The sequence below is a fragment of the Neopelma chrysocephalum genome, unplaced genomic scaffold, assembly GCF_003984885.1.
Source record: "Neopelma chrysocephalum unplaced genomic scaffold, ASM398488v2 Primary Assembly neopelma1_126, whole genome shotgun sequence".
NCBI classification, from domain to species: domain Eukaryota; kingdom Metazoa; phylum Chordata; class Aves; order Passeriformes; family Pipridae; genus Neopelma; species Neopelma chrysocephalum.
In genome coordinates this window covers 391,527-410,961 of record NW_020897788.1, presented here as the reverse complement: position 1 = coordinate 410,961, position 19,435 = coordinate 391,527, and the positions used below count along the sequence as shown (strand labels likewise).

Sequence of the window (19,435 nt, the reverse complement as noted above, 5' to 3'; positions counted from 1 at the left end):
GTTTTTGATCATTTATATCAACAGGACTTAAACATAAAGTTTTGATTGAGACACTGGTCAAAGTTTGAGTGAGCTCTTCATTACTTCAGGGTCTCTTAAGCAGACTGAAAGAGTACAAGAAACATTTGCAAATGGCATCAGCTAATTTTTACACAGAGTGTATTTCACTCAACAAATTGAGTGGCACAGTAAAGATGAGAGAGTCAGACGATTAAAATATAATATGCTTTCTAAACAAACAAACCAAAAATATTAATCAACACTCTTGTAAATTCCAGCTCTACGACTTGTACCATGAGGACAAGACCTTGTGCCTCATAGATGGTCAAACCTTTGCTTTAGGGAGGAAAACAAAAATAACAAAGCTCTTCTTTTATTTTTCCTTCCTGGTCTTTGTGACCTTGTGATAAGTGTAATCTGAAGCATTTGAAATACTTTAATAGGTAAGCACTTATAAATGCAATTTGTTAACAAAGGTTCATTATATTGATACTTCATTATCCGATGGTGTGGAAAACAGAGGTAAGAGACAGCCTTGAAAAGGCTGCTGTGGTTCAAAAGCTCCTACAAGCTTAGAGTGTCTCAGATCCAGAAATCACTAAACTTCCCATAAAAGCACTGTTGATGGTTCTGGCTACTCTGGAAAAGAGTCCTGAGATTGGAACAAGCTAAAACCAGCACAGATTACTTCAGCTTCAGTTCTTCTTATTTATGTTCAGAAGACTAATTATTCAGAATAATTACGTTTCCTCTAAAGCCATGCTGTGAGAATTAAATAATGACTGGTCTTAACAAATTCCCACTGTTAAAACCAATGAGGAGTTTTAGGAATATGGAGGATGAGCCTTAATCACTCTAATATATCTGCATAACTTTGAGTGGATCAGTAATCCCCTTGAAATAATTGATAATACTCAAGCACTTAAAACTAAGCATGTGTGTAATTGCTTGAAGGATTGGAGTCAAGGTTTTAAAACTACCTTAGATTTAATCTTACGTACTATAGATACATAACTTACTTATATCTTACATAACTATAGATATTATGACAATGGGTTACCACAGCTCAGTGGGGTTTTTTATGTTATTTCATCAATTTTGGCACACCAAAAAAGGAGTTAATGTGAATCTGGGCAACAGCCAAGTTCTGTCTGGCTTTTTGAATTTTCATTTCCTATCAGATTTTTGGTGTACTATATGTAGATGACATCTGTAGATGGACCAATACAGTAAATAAAATACATTTTTAAAAAATATTTTTCATTTGCACTAGAGAGTGAAAGTTTTTAGAGTCATGACTTGGGACTTAATCCTCAATTGTAAGAGAAAACACATACTACTGTACATTCACATTTCAGTGAAAAGGAAAACCATCATCAATTATGTTAGAGGTGTCTGAAAGTATGTGACTGTCTGCTTGCAAATGCAGAAAAAAGCCTCAAACACACTTCCTTCTCAAGGCCCCTCATGCCAATTTGCATGACGATTAAATAGCTTTTTAATTGCTGTTAAATTATGCCAGTTAAACTGTGATTTCATGCAAATATTAAGCTGTAATGACATGCAGTGAATCATTTACTAAGATTTAGAACTTGGAACAAAGAGAGACAATTCATTCTAATCCTCAGATTCAACTAAATTATGTGTCACTGGGCTTTTACGAATGTGGCCTGATTGCTTTGTTATCATTTATAAATTATACAAAGATTATTTGACACATTGGAAAAACCTGGCTGCAATAACCCTTCTGCAGACATCTGTGTGCAAAGCACTCAGGGATTTCCTCATATTGATTTTTAAGGAAAACAAGTATATTGGTGAAAACAAGGGAGCCTTTTCTCACAGCAGAATTCACGACTCTGGATTTTATGCAAAAGAATAAAATACAGTTCAGATGGATGAGCATTAAAAAAACATGCAGCTCGTCTGCTAAGATGGAACTCAGCCAGAGTGTGAGCAATGTCTTTTGCTTCATTTACAAATTACAATGTAAGAAGTATTTCTACGCTCTCTGTGGAGGAGACCAACATCAATGTCTTAGGGAGAACCAGACCTGCTCTGAAAACAACAGACCCGAGTTTATTCTCTTCCTCTGCAAAGGCAAAGTGAATTTTGCTGGTTTTGGAAGGAGAAAGGAGCAAACCCAACTCTGCAGAAGTCTAGTGAGGGCAATGCGTTATTTCATACACTAATGAGTGACGAGTGTCTGGAAAAAACCTTTTGCATTTTAAGTGAAAACTGTCCGTTATTGGACTCTTAGAAATTCGTGTTATTTGACAACTGAATTTACAGCAGAAGAGCAAAAATTAAGCATTGCCTTAGAATATACTCGGAATCAGCACCTAGCTGTGCCCCTTGAGTTCATAATTGCTTTTTGACATACATATATACATGTGATATAAAGAAGTTGTGTCACTTGATGCAGAACTACGTTTTTCCTTTTCCAGAATCACTTATACTTTTCCTGTGAGACCAGCAGGAAAAGGAAGCCAGTGACTGCAAACCAACCCTCCGAGTATAGTGATGGATTGCAAACAAGTGTATAAACATATATATAATATCTATATATATAACAGTAGAGGCAGTAGAGTCAAAGACTTCAAGTATGTTGCTTGATTTTGCTGCTGAAATACCGTGTTGACTCTTAAAAGTAGAGGATACAGTTTGTGGCAGAGGTTATTGAACAGAGCACAAGTTTGTTGGGTTCAAGTTGTTTAAGCATAACATGAAAAGAGATGCATTCAGATTCAGACAACCAATATAAGCCTCCCCGACCTTGAAAAGATGGATCAATTCATCCAATTACTTTATGGTGGGAAATGTTAGACTTTATGTACAGAGTAATCAGACAGGGGATTAGATATGATGCTATTTGTTGCTCACTGTGTATGCAGAGAGATCACTGATAGAGTACTTGCATATGGCAAAGAAATACAATAAGAAGAAAGAGTAGCAGCAAGAGATTGATAAAGAAGTGTCAATCAAATGAAAAGAGCCTCAGAGAAAGGGATTAACAATATATTCTAATGTAATTTTCATTTCTCTTATTGAAAATAGATTTGTATTACGGTTTTTTTGCAAAGTGCACACTCTTCTTTCACAAATGCAGCTACAGGGAAACTGTAAAAATGGGAACTGTTTGGAAAAGCAGACACTATGCACTTTCACAGAATTAATCTAAGTGGGTTTGAAGCTTATCTTGTAAAAAGTGGATGCTGGAAGCTAAACTCTTAACTTCATAATCTCTTAAATCAAGGTGTTTTGTTTTTTTCTTTTTATCATAATGCTGCATGTGCAAGTTTCCCAGTACTGGGGAGAAGTTCTGGAGTAAGGAATACTGCCCAACCCTATACTGGAATTAAAAAGAGAGAGAGAACAAAGTATCCACCTGTCTTAGGCATATTGCTTTGCAGGACATGGGGAAGCAAATAAAATAGGCATCAATAAAGTCAGTCAAAATGTTTGAATATAAAGACATTTGCGAGTGGAATCCACTATTCACTCTGTGTTTAATTTAAAAATAACTCTCATTTTAAAAGTCCCAAGAAAAATGTCTATTTCTTATGCCACATCTCATATGTGAAGATACCAATTTGAAAACGAATACCAAAAATGCAGATCTGCCCCAAAAGGGGGTATGTAGAAAGGGCCTTTTCTTACTGCACAGCCTTTTCTCTCTATTTAGTCAAATATCTTCATTTTTTTCCTAACTTTTCAGCTCCTTTTATTACAGTGAAGGAAGGAACACTTTTATGACAGTTTGGAAGGAACACTCCAAATTCCACTCATACCTGTATCTTTGTTTATTAAATTTAGATTAGCCACATCTGCACAGCTCCACCAAAAGCAGGGAGGTTGTGTTTATGACAGAAACATAATTTTAATAACTGAGAGCATAATTTGAAAACCGTGGGGCTAAAGATACCACTTAGGGAATAATTTGGCCTGCAGACTCTTCATTACTGATGATGAGCAAGAAGACAAGAACACAGTCTGCCAGTGTCATTTGCTGAGCTGACAATTAGTGAAATAATCATCGTTGTAGGTATAAGACAAATACATCTGCTGTGACAATCAGTGGAGAAGTGACACCTTGGAGTCTGGGCCGAGTGGGAGACAATGCCCGGTGGCACTGAAGCAAGAGCAAGGCAGAAACTAGAGTGTGGTTCACTGTCTCCTTTATTTCTTCTTTCTCCCAAGCCGAGGTGAGATGGGGCACTGCTCAACCTCTGCTGTGGTTCATTTCTTCTCTGCCTCCACACTCTCAGCTGCTTTGGCTGATATTTGGAGAGGGCTGGCAGCAAGTCTTCCCTGAGAGTTTCCAGCCAAAACATCTCTCTGAACTCAACTTTTGTTGAGAAAGCACCAGGGTGTTGTAGAACCCGCCCCCTGCTGCCACAGGGTTCTCGTGCTCCTCCCGACCTTATCAATACTGGTGGGTATCAGGGCTTAAACTTGTGCTCTGAAGGATAATTATGGAATCCTAATACCATGTGTGAGTAATTTTTTCAAAGAACTGTCTTTCAGAGATGAAAAACCAATGACTTATAAATAATATGGAACTTCATCTGCATAATGGATGAGTGAAACTGTCTTTCTAAGCATGAGACTGTCAAGAATGCCTGGGATGTGTTAGTTCTGTAAGTTTTTAATGGCCTGTTCTCGAGGCACTGATTTGAGTGGGATTATTTGTAATCACCATTTTTCCTGGGGGAAGTCTGGAAAACATTGTTTATTCCCTCACATATTTTATGCAAAATTGTAGGCCTGTGTCCCTTGTTCCAGACTGAGCTGAGAGCAGGTTCTGTGAAGGTGATTGGGGTGTCTGCCTGAGCCCTAAATCCCTTAGGTAGAGTGTGGGATTTACCTTTCCCCTCTAAAAACCCTACTGTTGGATAAGACAATTTTCTGCTTAGTGCCTTCAATCTGAGAAATGCAATTTTAATGACCGTCCCTCCCATTTGGTGGCTGGACAATGCCTTGGTCTGTGTAATGACCTCAGGATTGCAGAATGTCTATGACTTTGTACATCAGATCCAAATTACCTGGTATATTCCCAACTTGCCCAGCACAGTGTCCTTTGGAAAGACTATCCTAAGCACAGGGATAGTACAATTCTGTCAGCTCAGTTATTTTTTCATTCAGTGTAAACATAGCAAAGTTATGGCTACACACTGATGGTTTTTGCAACAGCACTTCATTTTTGTGGTTTTTTATCTCTTAAACTTTTTGTTCTTAAAATTCTCTTGAAATACTTCGTTCATTTAACATGTTATATTTTTTTTTGAATTTTCTTAACCGTGGCACAAAATGTACTGAGATCAAATCCTCCACCAAAAGAGCTGACAAAGTGCTATACAGAAAACTGGGCATCTTAGGGAATTTTGCAGTCTTAAAATTCCTTTGCAATTTTAATTGCCTATTACGTGTAAATATAGTATTTCACCCACAGATTTTTAAATGCTGCTGTTTGTTCCCAGTTTTGAGATTAAACAGATATAGCTGCTAACAACCAATAAATGAACGCCAGTGAGTAATGAATCATGAATGGAAATCTATGAGAAATATTTTATTAAGTAAAAAGAAAACTTATGTTTTTTGTTTCTAGACATAAGAACACTGATCAAAGTAATAAAAATCTCTTCTCAGGATTTCTGCCCGTAGATTGCTGGGCAGCAGTTTTATCTTGATGACAGTTTTAGGTTAGTCAAGAATCACAAAATTATGTATTTTAATATTTATCAAAAAATTTCATCATCACAGTTGCATAAGATTAAAAAAAGGTGATGTGCAATAGTTTTAATTATATACCTTCTGATTAGGCACATCTTTTTTCCTTTTTAAAAAAAATTATTTTCTTGTCTTTTCTAGAAAGTTTAGGTTTTACTCAGTTGTGTTGAATAAAATATCAATATTGTTCTTATACTGTTCATTTAAATCTGAGACAGCAGAGCGTGTCATAGCAGTTTTTTTCTTTACATGACTCCAGTTTTTCGAAAGCTTTTGTACTAGCATATTTTCAAGCATTTAAGATACCTATTGGTAGTTAAAACACCATCTTGTTATCTATATGACAGCAATTACCCTCCTTGTTTTATATCTCAGAATTACGAGTAAAAAAGTCATCAAACTAAGAAACATGGCTATTTTAAAGGTTCTCCAAACTAAACAAAAATATGTTGTTTGAATTTTGATTAAAAAAAAAAATCTCTTTTGGTTAACTTGAATGGAATTCTTCACAAAATGTACAAACTTGTCATTTTTTTTAATAAAAAATGAAGTAAATGAGTCAATGGGAGAAGAAAATTGCAGACACTGGTACTGATCAGACTTACTGGTACATGCCATGGTTGGTGGGTCCTTTTCAGCTCTGAAATAACCTTTTTCACACTGACAGACAGAAGTTGCTTCTACATGAGTCAAACTATGTGGAGGACATTTGGAACACTTCACATTTCCAGCAAAAGCTTTATAGAATCCAGGCCTGCAAGCTGCAAAATAAGAAAATAAGTTTCATTAATAGAAGCAAGTTTTGATCATTAGTAAAATCTGCTCCATGCAGTTATAAAGCTCCTTCCTTCCTTGCCAATCTCCATATATATGTTATTTTGTTCATACAATTCTTCATGGTTTTTATTTTGGTGCATGGACTTAAAAAATTAAATCTGTTCTTGGTATATAATATTGAATCATTAAAAGAGACTGCTTCACAATTTACAGACAGTCCTTACTGTTGCTTGAAATTGTACCCAGACAACTTCACTAATATCACTTAATAAAAGAGCATTATCTATGTTTTATGTAGGTTCCATGTGGTAACAAGGAAGAGTGAGATAACTTCTTATCTGACAGAACTATTTATATGCCTTCCTTATTCAAGTAATAGACACTTGCAACACTTTGTATATTTACCCTCACAACACCTTGAGGGGACAAGGATGACATCCCTATATAGGGAGAGCACAACCTCACGTCCCTTCTTTGCTGGCCTTTAAAACAGAAACAAGGCATTCAAATAAATCTTACCATAAACCTGCCAGGCGTGCATGCTGAAATATTGTTTTAAAACCATCCTCAGACTTCATCACACACATTTAAACAGAGATTTCTTTCTTTCTCCTGCCAGCTCCCACATCTACACATTGCCAGCCTGTATTGCAGTTACTGTCTTGTGGCTTCTCGATGTGAGAACAGAACAAATGAAAGAGCAACTCCAACATGTACAGATTGTACAGACTCCTATTCCTTCTGACTCCTCCAGCAGCACAATGGAAACCATTGCTGTAAATACAATTTCAAAGATCCATATGGCTTTTTCTCAGTTTAACATATTCAAGGCTATTTTCTTTACATCTCTAGAGGAACGAGGCAGTATTTCCTTCTCTTGTAATAAGACACAGAAAAAATTTAAAATTAGATGTTTTTAATAAGTGCCCCAAAATATACATTTGATGGATGCAGTGTCAGTTCATATTAATGGAATAGTTAAAAAGGATTAACTCATAGGTTACATATACACTGATTAGTTTTTCTTCCGATTCCAAAGGCCTCTCTTGATATAAAAGCAGTTTCACTCGTAGCTGAATGAGATGAGATGACACTGAAGAAGATAGCACTTGATTTCCTCTCAGAACCCAAGAGCCAATTTTTGAAATGTCCTTTTAAGAGCTTAATTTTGACCCAACAATTTCAGCAGTTCTCCCAGTGTGTTGTTCTGACTTTGCTGAATAGACATTAGGGAGGAATCCTGCTCTGCTGTCACTGACTTAAAAAAAAGGAAGTATTTCTGGTGGTAAAGATAAGAGGGGTGAGAACAGCAGGGATTTTCCCCTTGAAAGTAGGCTACTGGTCTGATACAACTGTGATTATAGTGAGTGGTAATTTCCCACTGATTGGAAAGACAGCAGGTCTGGTGCATGGAAGGAGGCAGCACTGCAGATACAGGATGTAGGCACTGATTCCTCTTCAGTTTTGACGGAAGAAAGGAAAAGAGGAGGTAAAGCAGAAAAAAAGGAATGATGTTAGGCTTGCTCTTGCTCCCTTCCTATTTTCTCATACCCAAATCTGCCCTGGTGAATGTTAAATTCTTGCTGTTAATAACTACCTTTCAGACATAATGTGCAATACAAAGAAGTTTGTGACTAAAGAGTTGGTAATTCCAGGCTACAGTTTCAGTCAAAGAAAAATGAGTGCTCTTTAAAATCCTTATTACTTCTAAAATTCACATCTGCCTGTTCTGAAATCTTTCTTCCTTTCTGTCCCCCAAATGACATGTCACTTTGGATCAAAAGAAACAACATTCTTTTTCAAGGGCAGTATTTTGTCTAAATTTCAAGCCGTTCATTATTACAAAATAAAACTCAAGGATAAGACTCAATTCCAATTTAAAAAAGCAAATGTTTTATTCTGAAATGGTATTCTCTATTGTGTTTAAAGCAGTTATGTTTTTGACATGGTAATTCTCTTCAAAGAAAGCACATATATACTCATAGAGAAGGTGGGGGAAAATAGTGGATTAAAAAATAGATAATTTTCTTTTGAAGTCAACTCAAGTACACTTATCCTTTAAGCCAAGTATGTACTAAAAGTTCTGTGGCAGGGGGAGATATCAGAGAAGCTTTTCAACAGAGATTTTCAAAGTTATTGGCAACCCACCCCCCATTCAAAGGTAGAATCACACAGTCAGAATTATTGAGTACCTGCAAATAAAAAGCAGCCCTTCATAAAAAAGATACAATAAGATAAGATGAAAGTCCCCAAATGATCACAGCCTTGGGATAACTCACCTCTCTGGATAACTTAGTGAAAGAAAATAAACTGTTACTCGATCCAAATCAATGAATATGCAGCACAATTCTGACACACAGCACTTCAGCTGCTGTGCATACCTAAGCTTAGACTCTGATAACAATTATTCTGTTTCAGTGGCACAATTAACCAAAATAATTGCTAAATTTAGCATTTTCCATAGAAAATTTGAAGAGGCCAGAGCTACTACACAGGTTTTCAAAAGCTCATTTAGCAAATGCCTTGACTGAAATACGTCTCCCTCTGAAGAAAAGAAAAAGAATTTCTCTGTTCCCTCAGCCTTTATGTTTCTTTGTGAAACTTAAGGCTGTATAAAACCACTGTAAGCCAACAGTATCTTACAGCAATACCAATCAGAACAGGAAAATTGCATAAAGAGTGGTACAAGCCTTGTAATTTCTCATTTATTCGTGACATTTTGTACGTGTTTGTACACGCGCTGCTGTGAGATTGCATTACTGCATCTAAATCACTGTGTGTGACTGCAGGTTGTGATATCAAACCATACACAACCACTGGATGTTGTATTCAACTTTGGAGTCCAAGTTCCTCTGACTTTACCCAGCTTTCTGGTATTTCCATTGTTTGTTCTCCTGTGGCAGTTTCAGCAACATAAAATTACTTAGTGAACAAACTGCCAGATGGGCAAAGGAGAAACTCAAAACCTTTAAGTTATAAACGGGTTGCATTTTTGTATTTGGAGAAGGAAAAATAACCATCTTTCCCATGCAAAATTGTTTCCCATGTAAATGTATTGCAAGTTAAAAGTTTGTTCCACGTGTTTTTGTGTGCAGAAAGTTTAGTTTTGCTTGGGTTGATGAATCAGTATTTTCAAAGCATTCCTCATAACATTTTCTTCACTCAGCAAATAGTTTTGCATCTGTCATTTTCACAAATTCTTTGTGCATATCTTAGTGTAAACTAAAATTTAAACTATGAAAAGCTGTCATCTAAAAAAGTTTCTAATTATGACTACTCAAAAACCCCTAAAGTTTGGTTTTATCTATGTTACCCCACAGTATTTTTCCCAACCTTCCAAATCACTGCCAGGCATCTTATTTCCTCTAATGTTATCTAACAGAAGTGACTTTGTGAGTTACTAATTATAGAAACGGTATGAAATTTGACTTTTGTAAAGCCTGGGGGAAGATAATATATTGTCTTAATGGCTAAGTAATTATCAGGGTATCTGAGTGAACAATTGGAAGACACTAAAGTTTTCTCCAATGACATACAAGAGATCATGCAGAGAAGCACTGATAATTTAATTGGTTTCATAAAAGATAACACGTCCATGAACGTGCTTTGCTTCAGCTTTGTCAGGATTCGACTACGAGGTTTTCAAACTACAGAACTTTTGTAATTAATTTTCCTTATTTAAAGTTGAATATATGGCATTGAGTTTTGTTTGTTCATTTTCAAGGATCTTTTGAAGTGCCCAGTCCAGTAACTAAGTTGATTGCTACAAAATGCAGCCCTGGCCTCTCTTGTAGAAGAGTCTTTACTGCTTGAGGCTGTTACAGCCATTAAGTTCTTCCCAAACCTTGGGGGTGTAAAATGTAGAGACACAAAATCCAGAAAATGCAAACCCTCTTAGTGGTCATAAACCTTGTTGCTTAAAAAAAAAAAAAAGTAGCATTTTTACTGCTCTGTGGGAGCATTTCATTGTGAAAGAAAAAAGCCGATTCCCGTTTTCAGCTGTTTCACATCCAAATTGACCACTACAGAGTTAGTTGAAGTGGAGAGAATCCAAAGGAAATCCAGGAGCAATTTTAGGTGTGTCTGACACTGTTGGTCTGTGTGTGGGAAGGCATTTCTCATGAAAATGGATTTTTTATAGCTTGCTGAGAACTCATCAATCAAATTAAAACAGAGAAGGCTCTGTTGTCATTTACAATGAATGGCAACCGTCAGTAGCTGTGGGAAAGGTGTTTTAATCCACCTGAATTGCATAATTTGTTATGCTTTTCCACCTCATATATTCTTTGAAAATTGCTTCCTGAATCTCACCAATGCACTATGAGACTGACATCTTTCATATTTGCCATATTCTGACAATATATAATGATTTTAATTTTAAAGTTCTCTCACCCCTCTGATATCTGATCAGTATATGGAAAGGACAATCTAATAAGGCCTGTTGTCTTCTACCACTGTGCAGAAACAAGGAACTATGATACTATTTTAACCAATTTATATTTGAGTAAAAGTGTCTAGAAAAGAACAAGAGAACAGAATGTAACAAAATATAACAAAATATGTACATTGTATATTACAAAAGGCAGAATACAATCTCAAAATCAAGATTAGGATATTACAGAATTAGGACAATAAAGGTAAGAAAACAACCTTATATTGTGAGTACTATCTGGATAAATAATCTCAGGTCTCTTCTTTCCCACGTGATTCTTGTTTTATTCAGGTCATGAATGGAATGTGAGAGGGGATTCACTTTGGGTCATGTTCAAACTGATAGTGAGACTATGCAGGATGGATTGCCAGAAACATGAGGCATCATGAAGAACCCCAGCCACCACAGATTAGAAATAGTGTTAACACTGGTTTGTTGAAACCACAATAATAAAAGATGTCCTGTATCAAGAAAGCAAGGCTCTTGCTTGATATAGTTCCTACAGATGGTGAGGAGGGGACAAGTGACACCCCTAGGAAACTTAGTGACAGAATGACCCCACTTTTGGAGGACAATGGACTGATTTTCCTTTTCTGTTTGTTATAAATTTGATGGATTTTATTTCTGGGTGTTTTGATATGCACTTAAATATAACTGTGTTTGTATGCTCCAGTCAATCTATTCTCTTACCAGTATCTCTGCTCTTTAATATTTCTGTTCTTTGATTTGGAGAACAGACAGGAGCATTACTCATACCCTTGACTTTGGAGAGGAGCAAGGGTGAGGAGATAAAAAGGGGCAGGTATAAGGCTGCTTCTTCAAATATAACTACATAATGAAGATCGGTAAATGAAATTAAATGTTCTTCCCCTTTGTGTTAATTTCTTTTTTCCCCCAGTGACTTATTTTCTGTTGTTCCCATATTTCAATATTCTATTGAGGTTGTTTATGAAAATGATTAGAAGAAAGGACAATGGAGATAATTGGCACGTATCAAACAGTATTTTCAGTTCACATCTCTGCATTTTTTTCTGTATAAAATACTAGTTTCAATGCAATTATTGAGCAATTACTTAGATCACATAGCATGTTTTTAAAGAATATGAGGTTTATCCAAAAAATACATACAGACAAGATAGACAGTCAATGATATTAATTTTACCACTGCCTGTCACACTGGTTAGAATTCAATAGCACATCAAAGAGCTGGGTCTGTCCCACACAGCACAGATGAACACTGTTCTGCACTTCTAAAGGTGCTTCCTCAGCTGCTTCTCAACAACTTTTAAGTTGGCAACTAAAGGCTTCTGATAACAACAAAGAGAAACACCTTGTTTGCCACTGGAGTGACTCAAATAGCTTTTGAGCTTTTGATGTGAAAATATACATCTAATTAAACTGTCCTTTTCCCATACAGAGCAATAATTACTCAATGACTTAAGCAGCTTTTCATATTGCTGCTGGAGACTTTCAGAGCCCAGTAATAGAAGGATTCTCAAAGATCTAGGAGGAAGGTTGTTAATCTGTATTCTGGTTTCCCCTTAATCTACAAGCAAGACAGAGCTAAGTGAAAGTGCAGGAATAATACAAGTAACTTGTGCTCCTTTCTTTTGTTAATCTCTTTCACAGGTTGTACCCATTGTATTTGTCCCCTATTTATGGATTTTTCCTGTAGGTGTATATTCTATATTATTAATTTCTTTTTAAAACTACCTTGACTAAGGACTCAAAAAACACCCCAACAACCCAACATAAAACCCCATCCTAAATACTTCCATATGTTGACTAGAATTCAAAAATATGATTCTAAATGCATAGGTACTACTAAAAGAAAGAGATGGAAAATGTTTTCAATACTGATAAAATTGTTTGCACTTAATTCTTAGAACTAGATGAAATTTTGTGGGGGCTGAATTATTTTTTCCCCAAACTAACACAGTAAATTAAATTTACTACTATGACAGGTAGATGGCAGGTAAGAATGTTCCAGCACGAATGAATACAAAATTAGCAAAATTAAAAGCAGGTGAAAAGAGGTTCATTTGATTGGAAATATCAAGAACTGAAACTATAGATGAAGACCATATTAAAAAAAAAAAGCTATTCTCAACACAGACTACACTGGTGTACACAAAGTAATCTACAACCTTTTAAAATTAGCCCTTAAACATGTTTTATAAACTGTACTGATGAGTCAAAAGAGTTATTTTTTTTAGAAAAGGTTGTACAGTTTCATTTTGTTAGGTCCTTTCATATATGCCAGTGAAAAACCAACCCAGGCTAAAATGAAAACAAAAGCAGCTTTTGTGTCACTTAGATAAGTCTGGAAGAACTTAGTGATTATCTTCTGACTAGTAAAGGAGTGTCAGTGATTTAACACATGATTTAATGTGGTTAAACACAGCAAAGAGGATCATACTTGGTTTTGGCATCTGTGTCAATAAAAAGGCTGCCTAGGTAAAAACCAGATGCTAACAGAATGGGAAAATTCCAGTTTTTAACTGCACAGAGACTGCACTACCACACCACTGCTGCCCTGCATTCCTGGCATCATCACCAGGGATCACCATCAAAAACCCCACAGGTGACATTTGCAAACTTTGGCTCAACAGTTTCAAGCTGGGCCACCAAATTTCACTATTTCCTCCATGAAATAAAAACCCGTGTCCCTGAATATAAAAGTATTTCCTGTACGTGGCCCTAAACACCTCTTGTTAATTGGTAAAGGGGGTAAAGGCAGAATCCAGATCCCAGTTTCTGTAGCTTCTGGCAGGGGCACTGATGCTGGAAGGTCCTCACCTGGCACAATGTCTTGAAGTGGTGTCTGTGATGTGCAAAGCACCAATAATGCCAAAAATAGGCAGCTGTTACTATGATGAAAAATACACTACATTATATTTGTCGAATCAGGAAGAACAAGAAGTCAAAACATCTCATAGAAATGGGTGGAAAATGGGTACTTCGTTAGTGACGGAAGAAGAGAGACAAAAAGCAACAGGATGCACCTCCTGGAAGAGGCAAGCAACTATTTTTCACTGACTTGTGCTGCTGACAGTGTTGTGGGAATCTGAAATCTAATAAATTGTTTGAGGTGGGCAGACTCAAAGGCACTGCTCCACAGCCAAATTAGTCTTTATTTCTGTTGATATTTTATGGACAGACCCCATAGAAAATCCACAATTGGAGAGATTTCATAAATCGTTAAAGGAGATGATATAAACAGTATTTTCTACACTGCCTAATTTTTAAAGGAAGATAGTGAACAAAAGAAATCAGCCAGGCTAATTAAGGCACACAATAGAAATGGTGATCAAGGAACGTGACAGCAGTGAAAAAAAGGGGAAGTAATTTCCTGCAATATACTAGTGCATACTCCTGGGATCAGGAAGGTCTGCAGGAAATTAATGGAAAGAAAAGATCATGGCAGCTCCAAGCTACCATCTCCTGCATCTCCAGTAATCACCTTTAACTGGAAAAGGAGAATTGTAACCCTGAGAACACTTCAGGACAATGCAGTGCTGGAATAAACAGCAGAAGTTACTCCTTTAGTCTCAAAATCTGTCCCCAGTAGCTGGACATTAATATTATACTTTATTTTAAAATATTAATAATGCTTTTTCTTTTCTTTCCTTTTTTTTTTTTTTTAATTATTGTTTCCTTATTGTAAAGCTTTATTTTTAAGAAAATGCTTTCTTAATTCCTTCAGCAATGTCCACTAAAAAGTAACCTGGAACAAGGGCAATGCCAAGGAACATTCTGCTCCTGTGCAAATCCTGAAAACTGGAACACTAGAGAATCAGCTGTAATAGTCAACACCTCAGCATCTCCACTGCAGGGTATCTCTAGGGTGGATGAAGTATTCCTCTACTCAGATGTCCTTTCTTGTTTGGGAACTGGCAACACGAAGGACCAAAAAAGGAGGAGCACACTTCAGTAGCCTGCACTAGTCAGGAAAGCTTACTGGCACACCTCAGAGTAGTGGAGAGAAAGCTTGAAACTCCAGGTAAACTTTAATGAAAGTTCTATTTAACATGTTTAGTTCTCTGTAAATGCACAAGGCAAGGCCAAAGGGAAGAATGTGTGCACTGTCTGCTCTACCTGCAGGTTGGGGAGGCACATCCCTCCTTGCAATTTTGAAAAGGACATATTGCTCTGTATGGTTCTTTGCTTTTCCAGAGGTTAAAGAAGGAAACTTGCTGCTGTAGCCCTCAGACTAAAGCAATGCGGGAATCAAGGAAAGCTGCTAGACCGAGGACATCATATCATTATACACACAGGGAGTAGTTTAGTTAACATTGCTGGGGGCTATTCAGGAAATAATATCAAATTATTTCCATAAAGGAAAGTTGAAATAGTGATTAGGCTACAGTTGTAGCTGGAAGGAGTTTTTGGGGGGAAGGGATAAGGCAGGAGTGTGATAAGTTTCTCAACACTGTAGTGAACGCAGCAACAAGAAATATAATTTATTATAACTGCAGAAGGAACCTGTGCTGGCTGCAATTTCCCTCTATCATTTCAAGAGGAATTAGTGTCCAACTTAAAAGGCCATGAGGGCTTCTCTTTTCACAGAATCATTTCTGCTCTTATATATGTAAGTATACATATACATATATATATATATGCATATGTATATGCTCCTGTATAGTTGAAGATTAACTCATCAGAAGGCACTGTGAACAGGCATTAGACCACACCAAATATTTCTTTCTGCAAGAGGAAAAAACAGCCTGCAGATATCAGATCCATTTTATGGCTAATTCCTGTTGCACATTATCTTACTCTAAATCACTAATGTGAAAACAGCATTTCTGTATTTCTATAAGGGTGTGCCTGTTTCTCTCTGTCATGAGCAGGTGACTGCTCTGCCATGCTGGAGCTGAATAAATGGTCAAGGCCATTCAAGATATGGCCTCCTCTTTTTCTTCCTTTTTTCCACCTTTTATGATAATAATTGTAAAATTATGGATCTCCCATTTCAGAATTGCATGGGTAGCTTTGTTGTCTAGTTGAAGTAAGTATCTGTTATAGTGTTTGTATGGTTTTTCCCCCGTATCATAAATACATACAGGTAGTGGCCAACATGGTGTTGATTTCCAAAAAGATTTTTCTTCTACTGGAATGTTAAAAAAGAGCTCTCTTAGAGTAGTGATGACAGTTATGAAATCATCATCTCTTGGTCTGAACATAATAACTGAGTGCTAGAAAATGACCTCCTACTATTAGAAAGATTCAAAGTGCCTCCTACCAGATATATGTACAACATATAAAGTGCTTTCTTACCAGATATATGTACAAAAATTGCTGATCTATAGAGAGCAGTTTGTCAATCATATTATATACTTTATCAAATGTTATTACACACCTGTGATTCTTCCTCTCTGTCCCTTCTACTGATGCCATAAACTTATGTTTCTGTCTTATCCCTCTCCCAATTTTTCCTTCCATCTTGCCCCTCCTAGTATGTGAAACCTTTCTGTTTTCAACTCCATATGTAGTTAAGTAGATAATCATGGATTTCTCTTTTTCATGTAGAAGAACAGACCATTTGAATCTGCAGATGCACTTCTCTCTGTCCATAACAAATTAACCTGCTAGCCTGGGTTGATCAATTCCTATGAGAGCAATTATTTCATTTGTTTCACAGGTGGGGTTTTTTTTGGGAGCAGTTTTTCTGAAGCTGTCAGATTTTTAATTTTTGAAAAAGGCCAAAGCTCCCAGCCTGCTGTTTGTTGCAATGGCTTTTTTTTTTTTTGGCTGGCATTATGTCAGACTGATTTTCTGTGTAAGAATAGGAAGTTACCAGAACAATTCCCAAATAATTAATGGCGCTCGGCTTCATGCTTCCAAACACACTCGAGGTGTACACTGAAAGCCTACTAAAGCTCCCCTTGACATGACTTACTACTTTATTACAAAAGTGCAGAGCAGCTTTCCAGAGAAGGCACATCTTGAAGGAATGTAATATTCTTACAGGCAGTTATTAACAATAAAAATCTGAAGAAAAGTGCAGTTGCTATTTACAAGGATATAGTTTCTCGTTCTGGCCTCACTATAACCCTGTAGTTTTTAATGATTAAAGATCTCAATCTAAGATTTTTTAGGTTCACTGCTTTCACAAGACCAACTGCTTTTATAACAGATCAGCTAAAGCTTTACAATTCTCTTCATTTTTCTTCTCTGGGTAACTGTCTCTCTTACACTATTATAATTAGCAAGAAATAATAGCAAGGAGAACACAAGCTAACCCACTTTAATAAATACTTTAAATAATCCAGTATTTAAAAAGAGAAGATTAGAATTATGCTTACATTTTTCATTATGATTACCAAGATCACGCATTCAACTATAGAGTTGTATGTGTGATTTATTTAGTTAATTATTTATTTGTGTGTACAAGTCAGGAATTTGGGCACACAGACAAAATTACTGTAATTATGGGGAACATATAAATGCCCCAAACCAGATAGGTAATTGTATAGGTGTGAAATTCCTGAGGCAAAAAATACTGAAATGTTCTCACAAAACCAGGCATTTGGCCTTTGAAACAGAATGCTTTTAGATGTGTTTGTAGAAAAACTCACAAGCCTGATTTTCAAACACACCAAACATGATTAGTGACTCCCAAACTAAACCTAGTTCTGATTTACCATATTCAGTAACAATGCAAATGAAGTTCTCATGCTTCTGTGAGAACCAAGCACTATTTTCTTTTGTATTATGTTCCCCAGCTTACAGGAAAATAATCTTCTTGACTGTTAAAAATTGTTTCAAACCCATCTTTGTATTTCTATGTTACTGTACTAAATACTATATAATTTTATTCTATTCTACCACTATTGTAAGACACAGAACACAATGTGATATTTCTCAATAAAGTCAAATTCAACCTTGATGATTCTGTAATTCTCTGATTCATCTCAGCAACATGCTCAGTATTCAAATACTGATCACAAAGTGGTTGTTAATACAACACATGATTTAAATAAAGCTCACCAACTTGCAGTTCTTCCATGATACTATTTCAATTTATATATTTATACTGCAATTATATTATAGTATAAATAATAAAGCATATATTATTATAATACTACTATATTTTCTCCATACATTTAAATATCCAGTTTATAGCCGTATCTAGTACAAGCAGATGATATTTTAGACTAAAAGAACTGTAGGTTGTGGTGTCTGCCTGTAAAATACGGGCAGATTTAATGATAGATTCTGCTCTCAGAAAATTCACTGCTCAGACTGCCAGTGATTTCAACACAAAAGGTCTTTATTTTTGTGTTATCAAATATTACTGTCCATCTTTCAGAAAATTATTCCTTAATTACAGCCAGTGACTTGTCCTATCAATGAATGACTGGTAAGAAAACAACACAGAACTGTTTTGTTAGAAACAGTAATTAAATAAAACCCCCAAACTACCATGCTTTAATACTTTATGTTTGTATGAATCATAAAGTAAAATTTGAAATTAATAGTAATATTATATGCAATGGCAGAGTGTAGTGCAGACAGTGTAGACAGATGAATAGTAACAATAAAATGAATATCAACTTTTGTTCCATCAATCTTTGTCAGCTCAGTGACACATTGGAATGGTATGTATAGGGGGTGCACAGGTTTCTGCTTGGTTATTCCTGTTTTATATGTATATGTATAAAAAATTAAATGGAGGGAAGTCAGCAGAAAAAATTCTCATTTGTAGTAGAATGATCTGTACAGGGGGTGCATGCATTTCTGCTTTGTTGTTTATATATATATATGTATATTTGTATATTTGTATATACATGCACATATATAAAATTAAATGGAAGTCAGCAGAAAAATTGCTCAGTAGTCTTGACCAAAGCATTCTTGAATTTTTTTATTATTTCATAACCAAACACTGCCAACTTCTCCAAATCCATCACCACTCCAGCATTTGGATTTATGTGAATTTCAATATATAGGCAATGCCTTGGTAAAGCAAAAGAAAGCTCTGAATACTGTCTCAAATATTCCTCTATTATAAGACAGGAAAAAATCCTTTAATGATGCAAATCCAACCCCATTTTAATAAAGCAGAAATCATGAAGGTGCCCTTTAGCAGAAGAGGGTTTCTAATTTGTGTTTCACCAAAGTAGTTCTGTGGGATATATCTTCAATCCTTGTGTCTGGAATGTTTCACATGATTGATGACAAGTATCAGAGTTAAGTATTTCTACTGAACACACTGATATTTAATAGGAATCTCCCAGAGATGAACCATGAATTTAATATGAATTCTCGAATAACCAAGATGATACGAAAAATGCTCTTTCCAATAAGACTTCTGGTATTGATAGAGAAATTTGAGCTTAAGAACACAGGTTAAGTGCTACTATAAAAACATATAAATTCTGCATAAAATCTGACTGCTTCCTAGGTTTGCTGAAGAAATACCAGAGAGGCTTATTTCTAGTTTTCAACTATACTTGATGCACACTACAGCATTAAGTACTTTCTAAAGGA

At 35.9% G+C, this 19,435-nt stretch overlaps 1 protein-coding gene across 5 annotated transcripts in view; it reads right to left on the bottom strand.

Annotated features, from left to right (window-relative positions):
• EPHA6 (EPH receptor A6) overlaps positions 1–19,435 on the bottom strand; it is a 444,142-nt gene that overhangs the window by 209,172 nt on the left and 215,535 nt on the right. For all 5 annotated transcript variants that reach the window (XM_027698393.1, XM_027698390.1, XM_027698394.1 and 2 more), the window contains exon 4: positions 6,336–6,491. In XM_027698393.1, the coding sequence (XP_027554194.1) occupies positions 6,336–6,491 (156 nt within the window). The remainder of the gene's footprint in view (positions 1–6,335; positions 6,492–19,435) is intronic.